The sequence below is a fragment of the Delphinapterus leucas genome, chromosome 1 (genome assembly GCF_059928025.1).
Source record: "Delphinapterus leucas isolate spDelLeu-1000000601 "Yukka" chromosome 1, BTC_Dleu_Yukka2, whole genome shotgun sequence".
NCBI classification, from domain to species: Eukaryota; Metazoa; Chordata; class Mammalia; order Artiodactyla; family Monodontidae; genus Delphinapterus; species Delphinapterus leucas.
Genome location: NC_143129.1, coordinates 107,987,947 through 108,014,935, shown reverse-complemented (window position 1 = coordinate 108,014,935; position 26,989 = coordinate 107,987,947). Strand labels below are relative to the sequence as shown.

At 44.3% G+C, this 26,989-nt stretch overlaps 1 protein-coding gene across 1 annotated transcript in view; it reads right to left on the bottom strand.

Moving 5' to 3' along the window:
* Positions 1–13,458: 13,458 nt before the first annotated feature.
* The window catches only part of ABCA4 (ATP binding cassette subfamily A member 4), a 135,115-nt gene continuing 121,584 nt past the window's right edge, over positions 13,459–26,989 (bottom strand). Inside the window, 10 exon segments of the mRNA XM_089919409.1 lie at positions 13,459–13,847; positions 14,319–14,405; positions 15,916–16,165; positions 17,917–18,009; positions 18,096–18,199; positions 18,962–19,096; positions 22,767–22,908; positions 24,905–25,011; positions 26,054–26,116; positions 26,540–26,660. Coding sequence (XP_089775535.1) covers positions 13,563–13,847; positions 14,319–14,405; positions 15,916–16,165; positions 17,917–18,009; positions 18,096–18,199; positions 18,962–19,096; positions 22,767–22,908; positions 24,905–25,011; positions 26,054–26,116; positions 26,540–26,660 — 1,387 coding nt within the window. The 3' untranslated portion in view covers positions 13,459–13,562.

Sequence of the window (26,989 nt, the reverse complement as noted above, 5' to 3'; positions counted from 1 at the left end):
TTCAGTTTAGTTCTGTAATGTCAAGAATTAAAAATAGAAAACGGTTTGGTTAGTAACAACCAGAAAAAGTAAGAGACTAAACAAAAATTCCTGCCCTCATGGAGTTAGTATTCTAGAGGAGCAGAGAGACAATAAGCAAGAAGAGGAAGTAAAAACATAGTATGTTTGATAGTGATAACTGCTAAGGATATAAGAAAAAGCAGAGAGGGGGGGATGATGTCAGGATGGGGATGGGCAGTTGAAATTTTAGACTGAGTAGCCAGGAAGGCCTTGCTTTTTCTATCCTGCTGCCATTAGATATTTTTTCTAACCATTAAGTTTTGAGATTTATCAATTTTGAAATACATACTTTTAATTAGTTCCTTTCCACTGCTTCATGACATCAATAGCATGAATTGGACATAATTCATTTATCAATTCTTTGGTTGATTAATATTCAGATTGATTTTTGATATTCTGCTATTAGAAACAAGGCTACAAAGAGTACACCTGACCGTGTCTCCACATGCACTAATACAGAATAGACCTAGGAGGAGACTGTTGGGCCAGTGGACATACATGTCTTCAACTTCATTAGATGTTTCCAAATTGCTGTTCAAAATGATCATATCCATGTACACTCTGCAGAAAAGGGTTGCCATAGCAGACCTGAAGCTGCTGCATTCTAGAAGGACCTGCCTGCTAGGTTGGCCCTTGGCTGGTGCCTGCGAACTCAGGTTTCTGGAGTGTTCTCACTGTTCTTTAACAGATAAGGGTGGTTACCTGTGCCTCAACTGTGCAACACTGTTGTTTATGCAGAGCATCTGCTTTCCCTCTGGGAGTCTGGAATTTTGGAACCTGCTAGTTGGAAAGTGCTTATGTGACAAAATAAAAACCTTGGGTGTTGCGTCACTAATGGGCTTCCTGGGGCAGAAACACCCATGTGTTGCTGTGTTTTTGCTGCTGTGAAATGACTTTTTATTTGGATTTTCATTTCCTTGACTATTAGTGAGGTTAAGCATCTTTTCATATGTTTAGTGACTGTTTGAGTTCCTCTTCTGTTATGTGCCTATCATATTCTTTGCTCACTTTTCTTTTGGGTTGTTTGTCTTATCTTACTGCATCATAGGAGTTCTTTATATCTGGATACTAACCTTCTGTTCCTTATGTGTATTGAAAAATAATTTCTCTCTCTTTAGGGTCCGTCTTTATTTTTTAGAGTGTGTTTTGTTTTATCGAAGTTTTTCATTTTAATGTATTCAAGTTAATTATTCTTTCCCCTGTGGTATGTGTGTGTGTGTGTGTGTGCACGTGCACATATGTGTTTGTCTTGTTGTGTGTCTTTTTTTTAAAATTTAATTTAATTTATATTTTTATACAGCAGGTTCTTATTAGTCATCAGTTTGGGTTTTTTTTTTGTTTTGTTTTTGTGGTACGCGGGCCTCTCACTGTTGTGGCCTCTCCCGTTGTGGGGCGCACAGGCTCAGCAGCCATGGCTCACGGGCCTAGTCGCTCCGCGGCATGTAGGATCTTCCCCGACTGGGGCACGAACCCGTGTCCCCTGCATCGGCAGGCGGACTCTAAACCACTGCGCCACCAGGGAAGCCCTAGTCATCAGTTTTATACACATCAGTGTATACATGTCAATCCCAATTGCCCAATTCATCACATCACCACCCCCACCCCCCGCTGCTTTCCCCCCTTGGTGTCCATATGTTTGTTCTCTACATCTGTGTCTCAACTTCTGCCCTGCAAACTGGTTCACCTGTACCATTTTTCTAGGTTCCTGCAACTTTACCAAATTCATTGCTTAGCTCTAGTAGTTTTCTGGTGGCATCTTTAGGATAGTCTATGTATAGTAACATGTCATCTGCAAACAGTGACAGTTTTACTTCTTCTTTTCCTATTTGGATTCCTTTTATTTCTTTTTCTTCTCTGATTGCCGTGGCTAGGACTTCCAAAACTATGTTGAATAATAGTGGTGAGAGTGGACATCCTTGTCTTGTTCCTTTTCTTAGAGGAAATGCTTTCAGTTTTTCACCATTGAGAATGATGTTTGCTGTGGGTTTGTCGTACATGGCCTTTATTATGTTGAGGTAGGTTCCCTCTCTGCCCACTTTCTGGAGAGTTTTTATCATAAATGGGTGTTGAATTTTGTCAAAAGCTTTTTCTGCATCTGTTGAGACGATCACATGGATTTTGTTCTTCAATTTGTTAATACGGTGTATCACACTGATTGATTTGCATATATTGAAGAATCCTTGCATCCCTGGGATAAATCCCACTTGATCATGGTTCATGATCCTTTTAATGTGTTGTTGGATTCTGTTTGCTAGTATTTTGTTGAGGATTTTTGCATCTATATTCATCAGTGATATTGGTCTGTAATTTTCTTTTTTTGTAGTATCTTTGTCTGGTCTTGGTACCAGGGTGATGGTGGCCTCATAGAATGAGTTTGAGAGTGTTCCTTCTTCCTCAATTTTTTGGAAGAGTTTGAGAAGGACAGGTGTTAGCTCTTCTCTAAATGTTTGATAGAATTCACCTGTGAAGCCATCTGGTCCTGGACTTTTCTTTGTTGGAAGATTTTTCATCACAGTTTCAATTTCATTACTTGTGATTGGTCTGTTCATATTTTCTATTTCTTCCTGGTTCAGTCTTGGAAGGCTATACCTTTCTAAGAATTTGTCCATTTCTTCCAGGTTGTCCATTTTATTGTCATAGAGTTGCTTGCAGTAGTCTCTTAGGATGCTTTGTATTTCTGCGGTGTCTGTTGTAACTCCTCCTTTTTCATTTCTAATTTTATTGATTTGAGTCCTGTCCCTCTTTTTCTTGATGAGTCTGGCTAACGGTTTATCAATTTTATCTTCTCAAAGAACCAGCTTTTAGTTTTATTGATCTTTGCTATTGTTTTCTTTGTTTCTATTTCATTTATTTCTGCTCTGATGTTTATGATTTCTTTCCTTACTCTAACTTTGGGTTTTGTTCGTTCTTCTTTCTCTAGTTCCTTTAGGTGTAAGGTTAGATTGTTTATTTGAGATTTTTCTTGTTTCTTGAGGTAGCCTTGTATAGCTATAAACTTCCCTCTTAGAACTGCTTTTGCTGCATCCCATAGGTTTTGGATCATCGTGTTTTCATTGTCATTTGTCTCTAGGTATTTTTTGATTTCCTCTTTGATTTCTTCAGTGATCTCTTGGTTATTTAGTAACATATTGTTTAGCCTCCATGTGTTTGTGTTTTTTACTTTTTTCCCCCTGTAATTCATTTCTAATCTCATAGCGTTGTGATCAGAAAAGATGTTTGATATGATTTCAATTTTCTTAAATTTACTGAGGCTTTATTTGTGACCCACGATGTGATCTATCCTGGAGAATGTTCTGTGCGCACTTGAGAAGAAAGTGTAATCTGCTATTTGGGGGTGGAATGTCCTATAAATATCAATTAAATCTACCTGGTCTATCGTGTCATTTAAAGCTTCTGTTTCCTTATTTATTTTCATTTTGGATGATCTGTCCATTGGTGTAAGTGAGTCGTTAAAGTCCCTACTATTATTGTGTCACTGTCGATTTCCTCTTTTATAGCTGTTAGCAATTGCCTTGTGTATTGAGGTGCTCCTATGTTGGGTGCATATATATTTATAATTGTTATATCTTCTTCTTGGATTGATCCCTTGATATTATGTAGTGTCCTTCCTTGTCTCTTGTGACATTCTTTATTTTAAAGTCTATCTTATCTGATATGAGTATTGCTACTGCAGCTTTCTTTTGATTTCCATTTGCATGGAATATCTTTTTCCATCCCATCACTTTCAGTCTGTATGTGTCCCTAGGTCTGAAGTGGGTCTCTTGTAGACAGCATATAGATGGGTCTTGTTTTTGTATCCATTCAGCCAGTCTGTGTCTTTTGGTTGGAGCATTTAATCCATTCACGTTTAAGGTAATTATCGATATGTATGTTCCTATGACCATTTTCTTAATTGTTTTGGGTTTGTTTTTGTAGGTCCTTTTCTTCTCTTGTGTTTCCACTTAGAGAAGTTCCTTTAGCATTTGTTGTAGAGCTGGTTTGGTGGTGCTGAATTCTCTTAGCTTTTGCTTGTCTGTAAAGCTTGATTTCTCCATCGAATCTGAATGAGATCCTTGCTGCGTAATCTTGGTTGTAGGTTCTTCCCTTTCATCACTTTAAGTATATCATGCCATTCCCTTCTGGCTTGCAGAGTTTCTGCTGAGAAATCAGCTGTTAACCTTATGGGAGTTCCCTTGTATGTTATTTTTCATTTTTCCCTTGCTGCTTTCAATAATTTTTCTTTGTCTTTAATTTTTCCCAATTTGATTACTATGTGTCTCAGAGTGTTTCTCCTTGGGTTTATCCTGTATGGGACTCGCTGCACTTCCTGGACTTGGATGGCTATTTCCTTTCCCATGTTAGGGAAGTTTTCAACTATAATCTCTTCAAATATTTTCTCAGGTGTTTTCTCTCTCTCTTATCTTTCTGGGACCCTTATAATGCGAATGTTGTTGTGTTTAATGTTGTCCCAGATGTCTCTTAGGCTGTCTTCATTTCTTTTCATTCTTTTTTCTTTATTCTGTTCCACAGCAGTGAATTCCACCATTCTGTCTTCCAGGTCACTTATCTGTTCTTCTGCCTCAGTTATTCTGCTATTTATTCCTTCTAGTGTAGTTTTCATTTCAGTTATTTTTTTGTTCATCTCTGTTTGTCTGTTCTTTAATTCTTCTAAGTCTTTGTTAATCATTTCTTGCATCTTCTCGATCTTTGCCACCATTTTCCTTCGAGGTCCTGTATCATCTTCACTATCATTATTCTGAATGCTTTTTCTGGAAGGTTGCCTATCTCCACTTCATTTAGTTGTTTTTCTGGGGTTTTAATCTTATTCCTTCATCTGGTACATAGCCCTCTGCCTTTTCATCTTATCTTTCTGTGAATGTGTTTTTTGTTCCACAGGCTGCAGGATTGTAGTTCTTCTTGCTTCTGCTGTCTGCCCTCTGGTGGATGAGGCTATCTAAGAGGCTTGTGCAAGTTTCCTGACGGGAGGGACTGGTGGTGGGTAGAGCTGGCTGTTGCTATGGTGGGCAGAGCTCAGTAAAACTTGAATCCTCTTGACTGCTGATGGGTGGGGTTGGGTTCCCTCCCTGTTGGTTGTTTGGCCTGAGGCAACCCAAAACTGGACCCTACCTGGGCTCTTTGGTGGGACTAATGGCAGACTCTGGGAGGGCTCACACCAAGGGGTACTTCCCAGAACTTCTGCTGCCAGTGCCCTTGTCCCCACGGTGAGCCACAGCCACCCCCTTCCTCTGCAGGAGACCTTCCAACACTAGCAGGTAGGTCTGGTTCAGTCTCCCCTGGGGTTACCGCTCCTTCCCCTGGGTCCCGATGCATACACTACTTTGTGTGTGCCCTCCAAGAGTGGAGTCTCTGTTTCCCCTAGTCCTGTGGAAGTCCTGCAATCAAATCTCAGTAGCCTTCAAAGTCTGATTCTCTAGGAATTCCTCCTCCAGTCGCTGCACCCCCAGGTTGGGAAGCCTGATGTGGGGCTGAGAACCTTCACTCCAGTGAGTGGACTTCTGTGGTATAAGTGTTCTCTAGTCTGTGAGTCACACACCCAGCAGTTACAGGATTTGATTTTACTGTGATTGTGCCCCTCCTACCGTCTCATTGTGGCTTCTCCTTTGTCTTTGGATGTGGGGTATCTTTTTTGGTGAGTTCCAGTGTCTTCCTGTCGATGACTGTCCAGCAGCTAGTTGTGATTCCGGTGTTCTTACAAGAGGGAGTGAGAGCACGTCCTTCTACTCCGCCATCTTGGTTCCTCAGTTGTTGTGTGTCTTCTGAGAGGTTGTATGGAATAGTGATTAAGAATATGGGCAGTGGACATAGACATAGAGAATAGACTTGAGGACGTGGGGGGGAAGGGGGGAAGCTGGGGCCAAGTGAGAGCAGCATCGACATATATACACTACTGAATGTAAAATAGATAGTGGGAAGCAGCAGCATAGCACAGGGAGATCAGCTCAGTGCTTTGTGAACACCTAGAGGGGTGGGATAAGGAGGGTGGGAGGGAGGCTCAAGAGGGAGGGGATATGGGGTATATGTATGCATATGGCTGATTCACTTTGTTGTACAACAGAAACTAACACAGTATTGTGAAGCAATTATACTCCAATAACGATCTATTAAAAATTTTTAAAAAAAGTATGGGCAGTGGAGCAGGACTCTGGGTTTAAATCCCTGACCCACAACTACTGTTCAATTTAGGTGAAGTTAATCTCTCTGGGCCTCTGTTCATCTGTAAAATGGAGATAATCACAGTTCTTGCTTATTAGGTAGTTGTAAGGATTACATGATTAAACATGTCAAGTGTGTCAAACAGTGCTTGGCACACCCTTGGTGCTCAGTTAAGTGTTAACAACAAACATTATTGTTCAAGAAAACTTTTCTCACCCCAACGTGATGAAGACAGTGTCTAATGTTTTCTTCCTAAAATTTTCAGGTTTGGCTTTTCAAAAGTCTTTCAAAAAGTCTTTGGTTACTCTTCCTATTCCTTTTCTTTTTTCTTCTTTTTCAGTACGCGGGCCTCTCACTGTTGTGGCCTCTCCCGTTGCGGAGCACAGGCTCCGGACGCGCAGGCTCAGCGGCCATGGCTCACGGGCCCAGCCGCTCTGCGGCATGTGGGATCTTCCCGGACCGGGTCACGAACCTGCGTCCCCTGCATCAGCAGGCGGACTCTCAACCACTGCGCCACCAGGGAAGCCCCCTATTCCTTTTCTATTTCCTTCCTTTCCTGAGCAAATCATTTATAAGGCCATTAGCTGGGGTAGAGCAGGGTAGATGTCCACGTGGTGCTGAGGGGGAGCCTTGATGGCCCTGAGTGGGGTGTAAGAGCCTAGAAGGGGTGAGGAGGGCATCCATGCAGAAAGGTGGACTGGTGTGGAGAGTAAGAGCCTGAGCAGGGAGAGGAAAGTGTGTATATCAGAGCCCTAGTACTGTGAGGTGGGATCCTTATGGGAGTGAGAGTGGTGGCAGAGATGGAAATTAGTTACTTCTAGGGGGAGTGTTCAAATAAGTAAATACATAAGTAGTAACAGAAGTAGGAAACTAATCAGTTCAGAATTTCAGAGAGTGACAATTAAAATAACAAAAAGTGTAAAGTTGTATAATTGCTTAGCATTCTGTAGCTCTCAAAGCTCATGTCTTCATAGTGGTGAATACCACTGGGTACTCCAAAAAAGGGACGCCCTCTCCAAAGCGGGGGACTAAAAAAAAATGGGGACTTCCTGGTTCTTCCCTGACACCTTTGTCCAAAAGCCCAAATTTAAAAATTTATCAACCCTATTGACCATGCTATTATGTTTCTAAGAGCTTCTGAGTCAGCTGAGGAAACCAACATGGATGTTTGGAGCTGGGCCCTCAAACACCACTAGTTTATAGGTAGGAACTGATGTTGTGCTTTAAGACGTCTTGTTGCATGAAGTGAGGCAGATACAAGGCAGGTAAAAACTCAGGCTCAGTTACACCTTCCTGTAAACTAGGCTGCTGTCAGTTGTTATCACTAAGGATTATCTTGTACGCTGGGGCATCAGTCAAGATTGGAGATCTGAAATGAGAGTTTATGAGCTTGAAAATTATCTCCATTCTCTGTCCTTGGACTTATCTTTGAACATCTGCTGTCCCATCTAAACTGGAGTTACTTGAAGTCCCTATTATAAAACAGAGGAAAGGAAACAAGTGGTATCAGGGTCCCTGAAAGGCACCTGGAGCTGCTTTTGCTGGTCTTCTAACCTCTGCTTTCTCACTAGAACAGGGGTGGGCACAGTATGGTCTGTGGACCAAATCCAGCCTCGCCCCTTCCATTAGGTATTTTCTACAGCTTCTTCCCTGCTAAAAGAGCCAAGCTGAGTAGTTGCTACCAGAGACTGTATGACCTGCAAAGTTAAAAATATGTACTATCTGGCCCCTTCAGAAAGTTTGATGACCCCCGCATAAGAATGTTAACACCATAGAGACATTGGCTGTGTCTTGTGCACTGCTTTAGTTCCAGAACGTGGAGAATTGGATGCTTTCTGCCCCTCCCCTGCCTTCAGTGTCCTCTCACCTTCTCTCTTACCCCTTTGCTTCCCTAGTAGGCATGAGAGGATGGACTCAGCAGTCAGTGTCATTCAAGAGCAAAGAGGTTGCCAAGCTCTGGTAGAAAATGAGAATAGCAACGCGGCAAAGCTGTGTTGCCTGGGATGCTGTTGACCAGGTGCTATGTGTGCACTGCTTTGTAGATAACATGTGGCCCCTGAAACTCACCACAACCCAAGACTATGGGATTCAGCTACAAGAGGCTGTGGTCCCTCAAAGTTACTAATGTACAAAACCAAGAGGATGACTGGTTTGGCCAAAGCTTGACTCACGAGACGTAAATGTCTGAGCCTTGATATCAGGCAGCTGCTCAGAAAGCCAAGTGTGTGTCACGGTGAGCTTTGGGAAAGGCTCTGAGAGTACCTTTTGGGAGTTCTCACCCATATATGTCTCAATTCTTAAAGTAATAAATTAAGCTAAGAAACTGCTAAATAATGACCTCCATGATGACCTAGGCTCAACTCTGGAGTCCCACATTGGACAGTGGTGGTGCAGAGCCAGCTGCCCCATGACTCACCCTGCTTTTCATTGTTTTCCTGCTTTCCCAAAGGGCCTCGTGTGTCATGTGTAGACTTGACCCTGTGTGATCAAGGACCACCTGTGACCCAGGAAAGAGGCCCGCCAGGCCCTAGAAGCAGACTGGGCAGGGACTTCTGGGTCTGGTGGGCATATCTCCTCAGACATGGGAGTGAAGTAACTGGAGGAGGACCAGAGTGGGGCCTGAAGGGAAGGCTGGATGGCCAGCCATGTATTTTAATCCTTCTGGGACTTGGTTTCCTTTTCCATTAAAACAGTGTAAACCAAACAATTATATAAGGGCTTAGTTTTTGAACAGGAAGCTATTTTCTAGCTCTGCAAGCCTGTAGGTCTATGAATCTGAAAACATCTACTGCCTGTGCTTTCTTCAACTTGACAAACACCTTGGACAAAATGTGGCAGCAATTATGCCCTGTGGACACCAGGAGTCATGAACCGTTCATCCCAGAGGACCTGCTGAGGCACTGAATTACCACACTGAGGAAACCAAGCCCCAAATAGCCTGGGTCCAGGGGGCTGAGTGCTTCTGCCTGTTTCAGAAAGGTAATGCAGCCAGTTTTTTTCTAGGGGAAAACCTTCTTCCATTTTCCATAAGCCCCTCAGGCCTCTGGTGCAGAACTTCTCACTGGTCCCCGTGCAAATACCTAGGCTGCCACAAGAGACCCTTTCTTCCAAGCCCAGAGCTTTGCTGACCTGTTTTCTGCCCCACTTCCCTCTTCTTCTTTCTTTAGGAGAGCCATAGTAGTGGGACCAAATGAAGCTATGAGCTGTTCACTCATAGTAAAAGAGATTCTCTTTTGATCCCAGCTGTTTTAAAATCTCGAGTTCCACAAGGAAGTATGGAAGCTTAGAAAATCTGGCAGCAAGTCATATTCCTGGAATATCTGCTGAGTATTTTCTGAACTCTCTCCATTTTCTCCCCCTCTTCTTTGTAAATCTCTCTTATTAAACCAGATTGGGAGATTTTTCAATAGATTAACATGTTCTCAGGAGATTTGGGCCAAGTTTCCAACTTGAATATTACTCAAACCCAAAGTGTGTGCATGCCTCCTCCTTCTCGAGTTTTCCCTGCTTATCTTTCGTTACTAGTGTTTTTAATTTTAATTTTAAATGTGGGGTTTTTTTTTGCCCACGCCTTGCACCTTGTGGGATCTTAGTTCCCAGAACTGGGTCCCCAGCAGTGGAAGCACGGGGTCCTAACCACTGGACCGCCAGGGAATTCCCCGTGACTAAAATTTTTTAACGCATAGCATCCCTGTTGTTTTGCCTGCCCTTCGCTACTGCCTTCGGCTGTCTGGAAGCATCATTTTTGGGACCTACTTCTTTTCTGTTTTCTTCTTTTTTCTGAGTTTTTAAAGTGTTCAGTTCAGCAAGTATTTTTTGAGTGTTTTCTGTGAGTCAGGAGCTGGGGAAAATGATGAAAAAGACAGACCTTGCCATTGGAGAGCTCGGGTGTAGTAGAGACAGACAGTTAAACTGAGCTTTCCTCCCCAAGGCAGGGCAAGATTTTACCTATACCTGACTCTTCCCAGAGTCCATGATGCTTGCTTCAAACCCTTACCCCCCACCACGAATGACTGCTGATCCCCCTCCCTTCTTAGTCTTCTTTCTTGTGATATTGTAGTTGCTAACATAAATTTACAGAACCAACTGGACGCAACAGGGTGATAAGCACCTGGGTGATCAGGGTAATCAATAGTACACTCCTGGGCTCTCCCAAACTCTAGTCTAACCCTAGTTTAAGTGATTTTTTTGGTTTTGGTCACTGGTAGATTAAAAAAAAAAAGTCAAAACCAGATTAAGCTCTGAGGCAACCAAAGTGGTTTTGTAAACGCTATCAGCAGTTATTTGCCAAGAATCTACTATTTGCAAAGCTGCAAGCCAGCAGCTGTGCAGGATGTAAGGTTGTGTTGCCTCCTACCCTCTCTCTACCTCTGGAGAAGCACAGGACTCTCCTCGCCCAGGGAAAAATGTCACCACTTCAGGTTCAATTTCTCCCATGTCCCTTTCTCAATAATAGTTATTGGGTCTCAGCATTTTTCTCTTCCTCTTCCCTCCCTCCTTTCTTACCGCTGATGAAAGGAGTTTTCGCATATCGAAGTATGGGGAACTCATTCTGGCTTATACCTGAGTGAAATTTTATGCTAAATAAAACAGCCTGTTTGTGGCCTATCAAACATACATTTAATTATTAAAGAAAAGGGCACATTGACCAGAAGTAAAGAATGTCCACGTTGAAAATGAAATGCCTCTCCTCCTAGGACACCAATGTTGGTACTCTTTTGATGATAAGAATCTCTTCCCAGGTTCCAAGGCAATACTGTATATGCTGTACGTGTATGTGCTGGTCTGTCCTTTTTTTTTTTTTTTTTTGGAAGAAATGTATCCCTGACTTGTTTACTGTTCTTTGTTCTGACAAGATATAAAACTGTGCTGAGAAACACTGCTTCTCCAGAGCAGTTTCTCAGAGTAATCTGGGAAGCTGGCTTCCAGGCTATAGTCCTCAGTTTGGCTCAAATAAAACTCTTTCCTATTCTTATTATTGTTTACAATCTTGTTTATTGATTATTTTCATTGACACCTGCCTGTATCCTGGACTCTGGAGTGCACCCACAGTGTAACATGCATTGAGCAGCACTGCTCTAGAAACTGTGTGAACTAGGAAGCCCATCTGCGGGTCACAGAGGGGAGGCTGCTTGGCAAGGAAGCCCATTTGCCATTCTTGTCCATAAGTCTTTTGAAATAATTTGGTTTGAAAGTATTTTTTTCTGATATTTGGTGTGTTTCTATGTGAACAAGTAGATGTCCTGTAAAGCACTGCCTCCTAACATCATTGCAGAAATGCACACGTCGGCACTGTGGAAACTGCCTCAGCATCTTCAAACAGTTACAAAGACATGTTGGGTCTCATCACCAACCAAAGAGCCACTCTCACCTGTTCTTGCCTCTTTGTATCCTGTCTTAATTATACCTATAAGATAGGCATTTAAATAAGCTGGGCAAACAGACGGAAAACCTAGATGCAAATAATACCCAGCTGACAGTGGATAATGTTTACATGCATTGCCAGTTGGGTATTGTCTTCAAACCATATGAAGCTGACTTGACATGGAACATCAAGACTAGTCCATTCATTTCCACCACAGCATTGCAGAATCTTGCTGTGACTGGCACTCCTGTGGTAATAATTCTCACAGAAGCTCACGCAATGATGGGAAGCCACAGAGGCACAAAGAATGTCTAAATCTATACCAGATGGTGCACACAGGGAGATCAGTGAATTTGGATAGTTTGTGATAAGTATGTTTGCATTTTATTTTCTCCTTAAAATAAAACACACACAGAAAAAAGCAGATCCACTTGAAATGAGAGCAGTGCGGAGGCCACAGCCAGTAGGAAGATGGACCAAGTTTTCCACTTCTGTGGTTCCGATGAAAAGGGTTTTGCACTCATTTGGCTGGGTCAGTTTCACCATCAGGTGTTCCAGGTGAGCAAGTCAGTTCTGGTTTCCTTCTAAAAGAGCCCCCATTTGGAATTCGCTGTGTGCCTCACATATGTTTGTTTCTGCTGCCGAGGGATTACTTATGCTGGCTGGCCTGATTGAACGACCATATGGCAAAGGCTCCTGCACTTCCAGCTGCCCAGAGTTCCTTTCCAGCTGCAGTGGAAACACAAGCAGTGTAGAAGGAGATCAGATGGACTTCTCATCTCAGTTTTCTGGAGAGGTGGTGAGATGGCTTTTAGATTTCAAGTCAAATAGCTGTCAGTCAATCTCTGAAGGAAGCTCAGCTGAGGGCACTGAAGTCTATCAGATCACCCAAGCTTACAGTTTATGCTTGTTTCCTTGTCTGTAAAGGTTGGAGCCGATGATCCTGCAGGTCCTTCTGATTCTACAATCCAGACGTTTTAAAGACTCACGCCCACACCCCTACCCCACCCCCGCCCCACGCGCTACATGCTGACATGCACATCAGCTACGCCCTCTGTACGATTTCCTATGGTACCTTTTGGTGTGTTTTTTAGCCCAAGAAAGTTATCATGTTCTTACTGTCTCAAAAGCCCAGAAGTCACCATTTAGGTCATCCTTGAGGTGCAGAATTCCCTTTGTCCACTTCCTACAGAGGAAAATTGTTTTAAAGTGGGATAATATAAACAAAAACATTATTACTGTTTGTTTCATGACATTTATGTCCAACGCTATGCAGGAGGATTTCTGCAAACCTTTATAAGGGTGGTATGTCACAGAGTCAGAGTTAGGTTTTGAATCACAAATTTATTATAGAAAGATACCAATTTAATAAATGTGTTGCAGTAGGTTTCTAATATTTGTATGCTAAAATGTGACAGAAAAAGCAGAAAAATGGTCAAATCTAATAAGGGGGGAAAGTTTGGAATTAAGTGCTGCAGATCATAGCCTGTGAATGCCCCTTGTCGGGCCCAGAGATGACCTAGTATTAGCCCTTTAAGAGGGCATATGCCAGGTTGGGGTGCGGAGACCATTTGTAGCTCTAGGAAACACTTTTGCTACCCAATTACGTATTCTGAGGTATAAAAAGGATTTGTAACTGCAAGCGGCTTTCAAAGAATAATTTTCTACTGGTGTAGACAGCAACTACGAGATCTATAAACTAGAAAGAGTGGCTGGAAAATCTCAGCAAAACTCACTTTCCCTGGTGCCTTTACTTAGGCATTTCTGGGCAAAGTCAGCTTTGCTAAGTAGCCATTAGGTCTCCACTGGTCAAGAGAAAGGGGAAAAATTCATCCCAAGCCGTGCCTTGGAAAGGAGTGTTTCAGTCATTACCTATACTTGGTTTTTCTTGCAATCAAGAAACTGGTGGGAGGAATGAGAACTTCATGGGAAATAAGGCTTTGCATTCTTTGTTTATTGGAAAAATGCTTTGCTTTTATTTGATTTACTCTCCAGGTAAGTCAGGAGAGGATGGCTGAGTTAATTGGACCTTTAACATCCCAGGCTTAGGCCAAGGCACCTGGATCCTGGCACCTCCTCCAGAACTTTCTCCAGATCTCTCTTGTTCTCCTTCTGGGGAACTAGGATTAATGTGCTCCTTACATGGGGCGCTGTGTCAGGGCAGGAACCTGTAGGCACCTACCCTGAGAGTTATCACAGGCCACGATGCATACCTTCTGTTGTTTCTTCCTTCATCGTCTTGATATTTCGATAAAGAACAAAGAGCCCTCTTCACAAAACAGACAATAAGTCTTGCTCTAACCAAACGAGTCCACCACTGAAATGAGTGCCAGTTAATTTCCTTCCTTTGAGACTCAAACATACGATCAGACATATATATCAAGTATCCCAACAACTGAAATGTTTTAATATTCTCTCCTATCTTCCCTGCTTATTTCCAAAATCCAAGTGCTTTTTTGCTGTAAGCAAAACTATGCGGGACGGTTCTTTTCAGAAATGCTCTCCCATACCACCCAAAGGTTTCCTGATTATAAAAGGAAGCTACACAACTACCGATTCAAAGTCCTGCAGCACAGGACAGGTGAGGAAAGGCAGGGCGGCGGTGGGGGTCTGGTACGGGCGGGGCTCTCTGCAGGAGGCATATCTGGGCCTTGAGGCCCCGCAGGCCCAGTGGACCAGTTGGGTCCCTGAGCCAAGAATCTGCCTCAAGCAGGGGATGGGGAAGGGGTAGCAGGGGTACCTTGGCCTGTCGACTGGCTCCAGCAGCTCGAGGGTGCAAAGGGAGGTCATGAGTTTCAGTCTGCTGCTTAGCAAAGTTCACAAACACCTGGAGGCAGGGGAAGAGCAAGAGTGGGTAGATGTTTCCAGAAAATGGCACCCTCCACCCAGCCACCCACTTTGCTTTCTGTTTTCCCCAGTTAACTACAGCCCTGCTGGAGCAGCTTGTGCCCTGCCCAGGGCACAGGGCTTTTTCTTGGAATTGTGAGCTAAGCCAAAGGAGTGCCCACAGGAGGATTAAAAGGTCAACAAGGCAAGGCAGATTCTCAGCTACTGGTGTCCTCCTGAAACTCTAAAGGAGTAACTAAAATACCCCAAGCCAGGAGAACAGGAGCGGATCTCCCCACTTTCCTCTTCTCTCTTCAGTGTGCCTGTCCCTGCCTCCACCTGCTTATGCTGATAAGAAGCTCCTCAAAGGGTAAACAGAGACTTGCCTATTTCCACTGCTTTACTGAATAGTCTTTAAGGGTGTTAATTTAAAAACCAAAAAAACCCCAATGAAACCCAGAAACAAATGTCCATATGGATGAATGGATAAACAAAACATGGCATATACACGCAACTGAATAGTATTCAACTTTAAAAAGAAAGGCTATTCTAACACATGCTGCCACGTGGATTTACCCTGAGGACATTATGTCAACTGAAATAAGCTAGGCACAAAAGGACAAATATCGTATGATTCCACTTATATGATGTACGTGGAGTAGTCAACAGAAAGTAGAACAGTGGTCACCAGTGGCTGGGGGAGTGGTTACGGGGAGTTATTGCTTGATGAATACAGAGTTTCAGTCTGGGAAGATGAAAAGTTTCTGGAGATGGATGGTGGTGATGGTTGCACAACAATGTGAATCTATCAGTACTTAATGCCACTGAAGTGTAATGCCACTTAAAGTGGTTAATTATGGGCTTCGCTGGTGGCGCAGTGGTTGAGAGTCCGCCTGCCGATGCAGGGGACACGGGTTCGTGCCCCGGTCCGGGAAGATCCCACATGCCATGGAGCGGCTGGGCCCGTGAGCCATGGCCGCTGAGCCTGCGCGTCCGGAGCCTGTGCTCCGCAACGGGAGGGGCCACAGCAGTGAGAGGCCCGCGTACCGCAAAAAAAAAAAAAAAAAAAAAAAAAAAAAAGGTTAATTATGATATATATATATTTATATGTATTTTTTACCACAATAAAAAGCGATCACGTTAAAAAACCTGACACATGGCACACATTTATCAAAACTCACTGAACTGTACACTTTAAGTGGGTGCTTTCTATTGTATTTAAATTAAGCATTAGTAAAGTTGATTTGAAAAGAAGAAAAATGGCCACCACCACAAACCAGGAAGGAGAAATAATGTCCTAGAGTCGTTGGGAAGGATGCTGTGAAAAGGTCCGTGAAGTCTGCTGATGGCTGAAATATTGTTAGAAGACGATTTCTGATATTCCAAGTTTTGCCCTAATGGACAGAGGGACTAGAGTGTTGGCACGTGGGCATGTCCTGCCTCGCTCTCGTGTGGATTCCAGCCCGGCCTTCGCCCGGCCCGCTCTGCACGTGGCGCCCCCTCGGCCTTGCCTGGTCCAGCGTGGTCTGCGTGACTGAGTACTCCTCGATGAGCAGGCTGTCCCGGTGGGAGGCGAGCAGCCGGAAGATCCTGGCCAGGGAGGAGGAGGAGACCTGGAACCGCAGCACGTTGTAGTGCCTCTCCCTCGGCACGCTGCCTGGGAAGTTCCCCTGGAAGAACTGCTCCACGGGGCCCAGGTCGGGAAGCAGGTCGTCCTTCGGGGATTTGATTTTCATTGTGACGATGTAGCCATCTCCAAACCTGAGGGAAGCACATGGCAGTGTGGTACAGGCCTGTTAGCAGTCGGGTCTAAGGAAATCCTGAAATGAGGACTAGACTCATCAAAAATATTGGGGATTAAAGGCATGTACTATAGATCTAGTGTACATGTTTAAAACTAGGATTAAAAGGGCCATGATGGTTCCTGGAGAAGTGGTTTGATACTAGTTTTTAGAGGTCTAAATGCCTTGTGTGGTGAAGTGGGTCTCCAGACCTGTGTCACAGCTTCCTGTGTCCACCTCTTGGAGACATGGGTGTTCCCTGCTCCTTGCCCTTTAACATACTTGCTGAGGTCAAGGGTGGTCTGAGCCCTGTGCTGAGATCACAGGCTGCCCAGTGCTTACTCGGTGGTGGAAAGACTGCCCAGCCCTTTAAGAGACTGGCCTGGTGGGAGCAAAGTTTAGGAAGGCAGCTCTTCCCTGGGGAAGCTTCCAGAACAAATGGAGCTGCCAGGGCCAGGGCCATCAGTGCTTCCCTCCTCCCCTCACCAGGTCACTCACCTGTGGATAAAGAATGGTCCACCAGAGTGAATGCATGGCGAGCTGGCTTCCCTTCACACTTACAGCAGGGTATACTTACTTCAGTGCTCTCTCCATGATCCAGGATTGTTCCCCTTTACAATAAAATGCCTTTACCTTTCAACCCCGGAAAATTGACCATCCTCCACATGGGAACATTCCTTCTCATGTGCTCTCCCATGGGGATATTGAGGACTGATAGGGAAAGGAGTAGGGAGCAATCATGTCTCCAGCAGGTGGCCACTGTAAGTTGCTGACATGGGTCTGGTGACCTCACATGCTGAAGTCCCCCTAGATATCTGTGTAGTGTGCAAGCTGTAGTTGCTCAAGATATCATGGGTCAAGTGCCCAAATGCAGCTAATCTACTAGACCTTCCTCTCAACCACTTATCTGTATGATGTGTATGAAGCATGATGCGTATCGTTCAAGACACTCTCCTGGATACATGGAGATGAAGCGTCTCGGTGTAGATGAGGTGAGTTAGGTTCTCTTCCTTTCACCAACGGACATGGTGACTTTTCTGTCCTGGGCTCTCATTTATCTCTGATAAATGAGTGATAACTATAAGTCCACCCTTCATAGTTTATAAAGCATATCAGAAGGCAAAGGAGCATGACATTCTTAAAAAAATCTTATTTTAAGTGACTGTCGGCTTTGGCGCACAAACTGTTATTAATAACACATTATTTACAGCAGTCCACAACTTACAGGGACGGGATAATCCTGCTGAAGATTACTGGCATTGCTGGTTTGTCATATGATACATGGTCATTTCTCAAATTCAAAAGCATATGACATGGCAGAAAGGAACACTGATTGCTCAGGCCATTTGGTCTCTGAATCATTCCTACCGTGGTTGTGGACTCTTATTAAATGGGTCATGGATTCTGGATCTGCTGGGCTAAGTGGTGGGATAATTAGGCAGTGGTAGTGACCCTCCCTCATCCCAACTGGGCTCTGCATTTGCCCCGATCAGAATCCCCATCTGGAGACTCGGTGAGCCTTCAGCCATAGGCAGTTAGCTCAACAGGGAGGAGTTACATTCAGTACAACAGCTTTCTCCATCTACTGCTGCAGAATGAGGCCCAGACACCGCTGCCCATGGGATGAGGGGGCAGCAGGACTCCCCCACATGTTAGTAGAGAGCACAGGGCCTGGTTGACTGCCCCTTTCTCCCCAGAAGGTAATAAAGGCAATCCCCACCATATCCTTACTTGTACTTGAGGTGCTGAATGGTGCCCAGACACTGAAAGGTGCCCTTCACCATGATGGCAAGCCGGGTACACAGCGCCTCGCACTCTTCCATGCTGGGGGCGGGGGAGAGCAGGTGAGGGCTGGGAGGACTGGACTCCATTGCCTGCCCGCTCCACCCCAGTCCCTGGGAATCTCTTGCCTGTGGGAAGTGAGGACCACGGCTCTCCCTTCTCTGATGATGCTCATGATGGTGTTCCACAGCATGCGGCGTGCCTGGGGGTCCATGCCTGTGGTGGGCTCATCCTGTAGGGAGGCAGAGAGGACAGGGGGCTGGTTCCGGCACCCTCCTTGGCTGACTCCCTCTGAGCAGCTCTGCTCTCTGGCAGACAAAACACAAATTCACTCCCCCATGGGGCAAGACCCGGGGAAGCCAGCACAGGGCATGGAAGGCGGGAGGTGAATCAGGACCGTGAAGAAACATCATGCACACCTCTAGACCCGTTTCAGCCCGTGAATGGGTTAAGGTTGATTAAGGCAATGATAGAGTTATCTTAAAAAAAGGAAAAAATTCTCTGTATATGTTTGCAAGGAGGCAGGAAGATAGCTCAGGTGATTTTCAAGGTCCCTCCAAGGCCTGTGATCCATGCCTTCATAAACCCCAGACTACATGGGTATGGGGGCCTCAGGCCTGGTCCAGCTTTGGTGAGATCCACATGGGCTGTTGCTCCAGGCCAGTGCGCCTGTCCAGTTAGGACCCCAGACAGGCCTTGTCAGGCAGTAAAAATTTTGACCAGTCCCTGACATTCTGCAGAGGGGGTGAACTTCCCTGCTAGAGAGCCTGCAGCCCCCAAGAGGCTTCCCAGGAACTCACAGTAAGAATGTGTTATGACTCTATCTCCCCTCAAGAGCTGTGAACCAAACACTGGGCTGATATTCTCAAAACGAGCAGAACAGGCAACAACCCAGACAAACACAGCCCGCTGCGTTTTCTATATCTGCAGACCCGACAACAGAGATGCAGCACTCAGCTCTTGCAAGCCCTTTGGTGGTCCCGGTGGCGCTCACCAGTAGCACCAGCAGTGGGCAGCCTATCAGTGCAATGGCTGTGGAGAGTTTCCGCTTATTGCCTGCACTGTAGGTGCCGGCCAGGCGGTCTGCGTAGAGAGACAGGCCCAGGCTCTGAATACTCCAGTCTGTCACCTAGGGAAGAGAAAGAAATCCCATTTGGGATAAACAAACAAGCAAACACCCCAAACCTCCACCAACTCAAAGTCTTGGGCTCCCAGATCACACATCTTCAGGATGACAGACCCAGCTAGGCTGAAAAAGGACCACCTGCTGGCTCAGGGGGTGGCTCGTGGCCTTCAAGGGCCAGATGTCTCCTTTCCACTGTGGGCCTTAGATCTCCATGTGGTTTGGTCTGCTCCACACCCGTTGGGTGTAGCCCCCTGAGAAATGGCCTTCAGCTTTACAAGAGTCAGACAATGCTTCTCACCCAGTGTCCTGGACTATGGCTAGGAGTAGAAGAGGAAGAGTCCTAGGGTCTGTTTAAGAAGATGGTGGGTCCCAGACCTGTTGATACCACCCCTCATCATGGTCACACTTGAAGTCTTCTGTGTGCATCTAATATATACTTATTGAGCACCTTCTATGAACCAGGCATAGAAGGTGCTAAAGAATAATGGTGAACATGGCCATTGCTGCTGTACTCACAGATGGCAGGGGGTGGTGACAGACAACCAAAATACACAGAATAATGACAGATTGTAACAGCGCTTGGAGGGAACTCAACAGTAAACTACGACAGAGAATACTGTGTGTGTGTGTGTGTGTGTGTGTGCGCGTGTGTGCACGTGCATGTGCACGGAAGGAGAGCTAGGGAGGTCTCTCGGAGACAGGCCCACCATGCCTCTGCCTTCTGCGCCTCTACCTGGAATGTTCTCCCCCAGATATCCACATGGTTCACTCAGGTCTTCACCCAGAAGTCACTTCCTCTGTGAAGCTGTCCCTGGGCCACCCTACCTAAAAGTGCATACCCCACAATTCTTCCCTGCTTTATTTTTCCCCTAAGGACTTTTTACTCTCAAATGTATTGTATATTTTACTTGTTTATCTTTTTAGTGTCTGTCCTTCCCACTAGAATATAAGCTCCATTTTTTACTTTTTATTTGGAATAGTCCCCAACTGACAGAATCGTGTAAGAATAAGAATAGTGCAAAGAACACTCATAGACTCTTAGTCTATTTTTCTCTCTCCTTCTCTTACACACACACACACACACACACACACAATGTTTCCAGACTCATCTGAGGGTCAGTTATACTTGGCCCTTCATTCCTAAATACTTCAGTGTCTATTTCCTAAGTACAGGGACATCCTCTTACATAACCACAGTACAGTTATGATTGTCAGTAAATTTAATATAGTCATGATACTTTTACTTTTTTTTTTTTTTTTGCGGTACGCGGGCCTCTCACTGCGCAGGCTCAGCGGCCACGACTCACGGGCCCAGCCGCTCCGCGGCATGTGGGATCTTCCCGGACCAGGGCACGAACCCGTGTCCCCTGCATTGGCAGGCGGACTCTCAACCACTGCGCCACCAGGGAAGCCCTGTCATGATACTTTTATCTAGATTATTACCCTTCACAGTCTGATTTTTCCAATTCACTCAGTAATGTCCTTTCCAGCACTATTTTCTCTCCAGTACAGGCTTCAGTGTAGTGTACATTATTCAGTCACTGTGTCTACTTAGCCTCCTGTGATCAGGAACATCTCCATAGGCTTTCTCTGCCATTCCATGTCTTTTATGACTTTGATAATTTTTAAGAATACAACCCATATATACATATATATATATATATATATATATTTTTTTTTTAATAGAATGTTTCTCTAGATCTTGTCAAATGTTTTCTCATGGTAAGGTTCAGGTTATGCATCCCAATCAGAATATTCTGTAGGTGAAGTTGTGTCCTTCTCAGGGTATCACATCTAGGGGTATGGGATGTCCATGTGACCCTCAGTGGTGATGGTGGTTTTGAGTACCCAGTTAAAGTGTTGTCTAATTTCTCCACTGTAAGATTATCAGGCTTCCCCCTCACAACCAATAAGCAATCTGTGGGAGACACTTTTAAGCCATAAAAATATCTTGCTTTTCATAAAAAATTTCCCCTAGACTCAGCAACCACAAATCTTGTCACAACCCAGTCTTTACTCTGATCCTTGCAAAATGATTTTTGAGCTCTGCAACTTCCTGCACACCAACGAGCTGGCTCTCAGCATTTGACTGTAGGCAAGAACCATCCCTTCTCTCCTGACTATTTACTTATCTACTTAACAATATGGAATTATAAATCCCTACTTTTCCTCCAATGTTTTATAATTGTCATGGTATTTAATTATGTTGATGCTTAAATTGTCCCACATTTGGCCATTGGGAGCCCCTTCAAGATGGCTCCTGTGCACTTATGACATGCCTCTATCATTTTCTTTTAAAGCACTCTTTACTTTCTGACATAATAAGATGTTCCAGGCTCATTTTACCTATGGTGTCTCAGCCCTGGAATTTGTCAGTTGTCTGAAGAGTCATAATTCCTTTTAGTGGGGAATGGTATTAGAGATCAAAATCTGGACACTTAGATATACTCATTTTTACTGGGGTATTTTTATGTACAATATACATGAGCACATACGGCATGCATGCACAAACATAAGCACACAACTATTTCATGAGTTCACAGTAATAGCTCCAATTCCAGTCCATCCTTACAGGATTCTTTCTTACTTTCCCCCTTTTCATATTTGTATGTCTCTTCTTCCACACTGAGAACTCTGGCTCCAAACAACATAAACACATTTATTCATTTACTTAGTCCTACAAAACATGTAAAATTGTTTCAGAATTGCTTTGCCCATGCCACTAAAGAAACAAATCAACTAAAAAGAGCTCATAATTTGCTTGTAGCTCTTTCTTTCTGCTCCAACTGCCCAAGACTGAGGATATACTGTCAAATATTGTATCATCAGTTATTTTTATTTGTATTAGTTCTTTTCCTCCCCTCCTGTATGATTATTACATTCATTTGAAATAAAATTGGATTAATTTGTTTTAGTTTGCTTTCAGTGTTAGGATTTTCTTTTTGTTTTCATTTTTACCTCTTTTTCATTCTGATTTAGTTTTATTTTTTTGAATATGTAGAACATTAACATGCTTCTAAAAGTTTAAACTATACAAAAAAAATACCCTGAGAGAAGTGTTATTCTCTCCCATTTCCCTCTTGCTGACCACTACATTTATTGTTTTCCAGTTTATCCTTCCTATATTTCTATTTGTAAAGGTAAGCAGACATATTTACGCTTCCTTATTTTTCCTACTTTCTTACACTAAAAATTAGCATTCTACATGTGCTCTTTTGCACTTTGCTTTTTTCACTTAACTATATCTCCTAGAAAGAACTCCATATCAGTTCACAGAGATTTTCTTTGCTTTTTTTTTTTTTACAGCTGCATAAGACCTTATTGTATTTATCACAAATTATTCAGCCAATTTCCTATGTCTGAACATTTAGTTAATTTCCCATATTTTATGAGTAAAAGGCAGTGAATAACCTTGTGCATATGCATTTTGTACCGGATCAAAGGGTAAATGTGTATATCGTTTTGTTAGATGTTAGGGCAGGACTTTTTAAAATCTATTTTGTTCACTGCTATACCCTTGTTTTCCAGAACAGTACTTGACACGTAGCAGACACTCAGTCGAGCATTTGTTGAATGAATAAATGGATAGCGTGCTCCAGCTTTCCCATCTCTAAATAAATGCATTCTCATAAAACAGGTTCTCGAGTAGCCATAACAAACCATGTTTATTTACCCTCTTGATGTTCTCTGCTGGTACACCTCGAAGCCGGGCATAAAGGTAAAGATGTTCTCGCCCTGTAAGCTGGTCATCGATTGCATCAAACTGAGGACAGTAGCCCATACTTTGATGGACGTCAGAAATATTGGTTAAAATACTGCAAGAAGAAAAAGCAGTTAGCAGGTTTCCTTCACAAAGTGGGTGACCAGAGATCTAGGGCTGGAGGAGTTTCTGCCAGTAAGATAAGAGAGCTGCCTCTTCTCTTCTCCCATTTTGCTTTAGAAATGTGCATGACATTTAGCAATCAGAGCAGGGGCGGTTTGGTTAGAAACTGATAAACTCCAGGAGTTCTGAGCTTTGAATCCAGTCAAATTCTCCCGTTTCCCTGTCTAGGATAAACTGAATACCTGCTACCCAAAGACAGCTATGCTTTTGGATTGGTTCACCTCTTAAAAACAAAGGGAAGATCAAATTTAAGAAAATGACTAGTGGTTTTTGATCCCTTTCAAACATTTGGAAAGTCGCTAGAGAAGACGTGTGCTTTCCAAAGGAAGTAAATTTCTCCAGGTGTGTTTAGTGGCAGAGATAGTCAGTGAAAGAGGAACCAATCAGATCACCACCTAGAGCAAGAGGCTGGCAGAAGAGAAGAAGAAATGAAATGAACTGAGTCTGTCAACTCCCTTTCACCAATATATTCTCTCCCGCTAGAAAATATATTGCCTTGATGAAAAAATAAACTGTCCATAGACTGGTCTAATTTCTTTCCCCCTTCTCTTATAGCTTAGGGTCTGTGAATAAAGGATGGATGCAATAGTATGCAACAGGATGGGACAGAGAGAGGCCATGTAGTTCCCCACTATGACAAAAACTACTTAGGTATGGCTGGGCCAATTAAAACCACCCAGGGAAGCAAGGAGTGTACTTCACCAAATTCATAGGAACTACTCCACTGAAGAACCTGAATCCTGTGTCTTAAACCTATACGTCCTTTCTAGCTTCTGTCTTGGTTTTACCTTCTGGGCATCTGTCTCTCACTTGGACTATAACTTGATGTCTCATGGTAAAACCTATTGTCCCCCCACCTCCACTCCCTGCCCTTTCCCCTTTGTTACCATCATGAAGTCATTTGCTTGGCTAAGCTAGATCTGAAGATGAGATAGACCCAGCCATGGCTCCACCTCTGCCATTCCCTTTGCTTTAGACCCAACAGGGATGGCTGGGGAACCAAATTCATCCTATTTGAGCCAGTGAAGAATGCTTAGGACTCTCCCTACCCAGGGAGCATTGGGCCATATTGAGGATGGCTTTCCCTAGTCAAGCAGAAGTTGGTTAGATATCAGCAGTGCCTAACTCCACCCATCAACCAGGGCAGAGAGTTTCTCTGGGCACATCTAATGTGTGTGAGCTCTGCTGTTCAAAGGGCAGCCTGGAAAGAGGCAGACAAGTGCAGGCTCATGTTCTCTGTACTGTCCTGTGGATGACCAGTCTGTTTCCATCCTCCTTATTTCAGAGAGCAGGAGGCACCCTCCCAGAATCCAAGGGCACATGCCAGTTTTCCCTTTATAGAGGAACCTTGGCCTGCAAAGCCAAGTGTTGACACAGAAATAGCCAATGCAGAATAAGGCCTCTGAGGGCCCCAAACCATCCCCCATCTAGAAACTCAACCCAGAGAAAGGATATGTGTCATCACAGAGGTTCTTAACCTGGGGTCCAGGAGTTCCTGTAGGGTCATAAACATGCTTCAGGGCTCAGTAAGTTCCCCAAAATGCAAAGAACGTAGGAAGAGAGATAATGGGAAACAATGGTGTATTTTTATAGGAAGGAGGTGTGTGTGTTCATCAGATGATCAAAGGGTGAGATGTTTATGAACCACAGAAGACTAAGATCCACTGATTTGGTGATTCTCAGAGCTTTCCTAGAATTCACGCTAACAGAGGAATCTCTTAACAATCACAATTCAATTTTCCGGAAAATCTATGTCTTAGACTTTTTGGACCATGTCCTCTGGGAGGTCCACCCTGCTGCATGTATCTTTCAGACTCTCAGAGTCACCCTCAGTTACGGGGTCAATGCTTACCCTTCCTATGGTGGGACAAGGACATGGCTTAGGACCTGGGAGAGACACCCCGAGACAGGATGAGCAGGACACTCACCTCTTGCCTGCGACAGTGGCATCACCTGACGTCACTGTGCTGTCCCCAGTGAGCATCTTGAATGTGGTTGTTTTGCCAGCTCCATTCACTCCCAGGAGGCCAAAGCACTGAGGGAGAACACACAGAATTGGCCTGGCCCTAGAGCCCAGGAAGGTCTGGAGCGGCAGGCCCTGGGGCAGTGTGTGTGTGGGGGGAGGCATTTAGGCCTTTGTGCAGGTCACTAGCCATGCACGGTGTGAGGCGGCAGAATGTGCCGCTTTGGCACAAGGATGCTTTTGAGCCAAAGGCAAATGAGAAGAAGCAGATGTAAGAAAAGCTCTCTGCCCTCCCCGCATTTGCTTCAAAGCAGGACATAAATTTACAAGGTGTTTCCCTTGCCTCTCTACCAAGATGGACAAAAATTAATCACTGGAGACAACTTTAGACTCTTACCAGCTTGGAGATGAAACCAGAGGAATCTATATAACAAACTTTACTAACTAGCCTTTAATCTACCATTAGTTACCCATATACTTGCCTTCCTACAATTTGCCACCCTAGAAACTATAAGTCCCTTTCCTTTGTCTTGCAACTTCCCTAAAAATGTATTGTTCCTTTGCTAAGATGCTATATAAGCCCAAGTCCTAACCACCCCTTTGGGGTAGTCCTCTCCCCTGTGTATGTACGGTACACATAGTAACAAACTTCTCTTTGTTTTTCTCTTGTTAACCGGTCTTCGGTCAGGCCAGCTGACAGAGCCCCAGCCCCAGAACCTAAGAGGGTAGCAGGAAGGAGAATTTTTCCTCCTTGACAGTGGTTACTGAGCACTTGAAATGTATCTACATGGGCTATAAGCTATAAGGTAAAACACACACTAGATTTTGAAGGCTTAGAACAATAACAAAAAAGAATGTAAAATATCTCATAATGTTTTATACGAATTACATGTTGAAGTGATACTATTTCAGACATATTGTATAAAATTAATGATTAAGATTAATTTCACCTGCTTTTACTTTTTTCCTGTGGCTACTAGAAAATCAGAATGACCTGACCTACGGTGGCACGTGTTTTACGTCTACTGGCCAGCTCTGCTTGAAAGGAGACCAGAGACATGCATAGGAGCTGATTTTCTGAGGCCCTTTCACATGTGGCCTGCAGAGTACCCACCTCTCCGGGGCGGACTCCCACACACAGCCTGTCCACCGCTGGGCTGGAGCTGCCTGAATAAATCTGTAAGATCCAGAGAAAGTGAACTGAGGACTGAGAGAGGGTTAAGTAGGGAAGGTAAGAGAGCAAAGGATGGTTTAGGAGATGGTTATATTTTGACACGAATGTGCAGAGAGGTGCTGTGAGCACTGAGTCTCGAAGCTGGCCCCGTGTGGAAATGGAATGGAGAAAGATTAGCGGGGCTCAGTTGCAGTGGCTGTCACTGAGGCCCTGTGTCCGTGCCCAAGATGAATACTAGGGCAAGTGCATTGAGTATTCTTGGAAGACAAGTTATAACACAGAGGTTTTATAACCTCACATAAAATTAGGGAAAGGAATTGCTTGGATAAGCGTATTGCTTATTCTACAGAAGGCAAATTACAACGTGGTGCCATCTCTGGTCCAACTGGCACCTCCAAACTAACACGCCGGCAACTATTCCCTTACCTTGGTTAGTTCATTTAGCCTTAAGATATCAGTTTTATTTCCTCCACTAATAATTCTTTGCCTTTCTTCAGCCACATCATCATCTTCATCTACGATGGGCTCCTTAGCAGGCTCGGCAGTCCTAGATGAAGAAGAGAGGACAGTGAGCTGGTGTACAGCATCCTTGACACTGTTCTTTTCCTCTGACATTCTTCCCACTCCCTGGCTTCTGCCTCAGCCTGGCCTTCCACCCCCGCAGGCTTGAACTCTCAAGAGGACTCCCCACAGGAGAGGCGTTAGGCATTAGGCAGAGAGGGCAAGTGCTAGAGTCCAGAGTCTGCCCTGGGCTCCAGTCCTGGCCTTCCCATGTGTGACCCTGGGCATGTCACCGAACCTCTCCAAACCTCACCTCCCTCAACCATAAGATAGGGAGGGGCTGGTTAAGAGCATGTGCCTCATGGGATTGTGGTG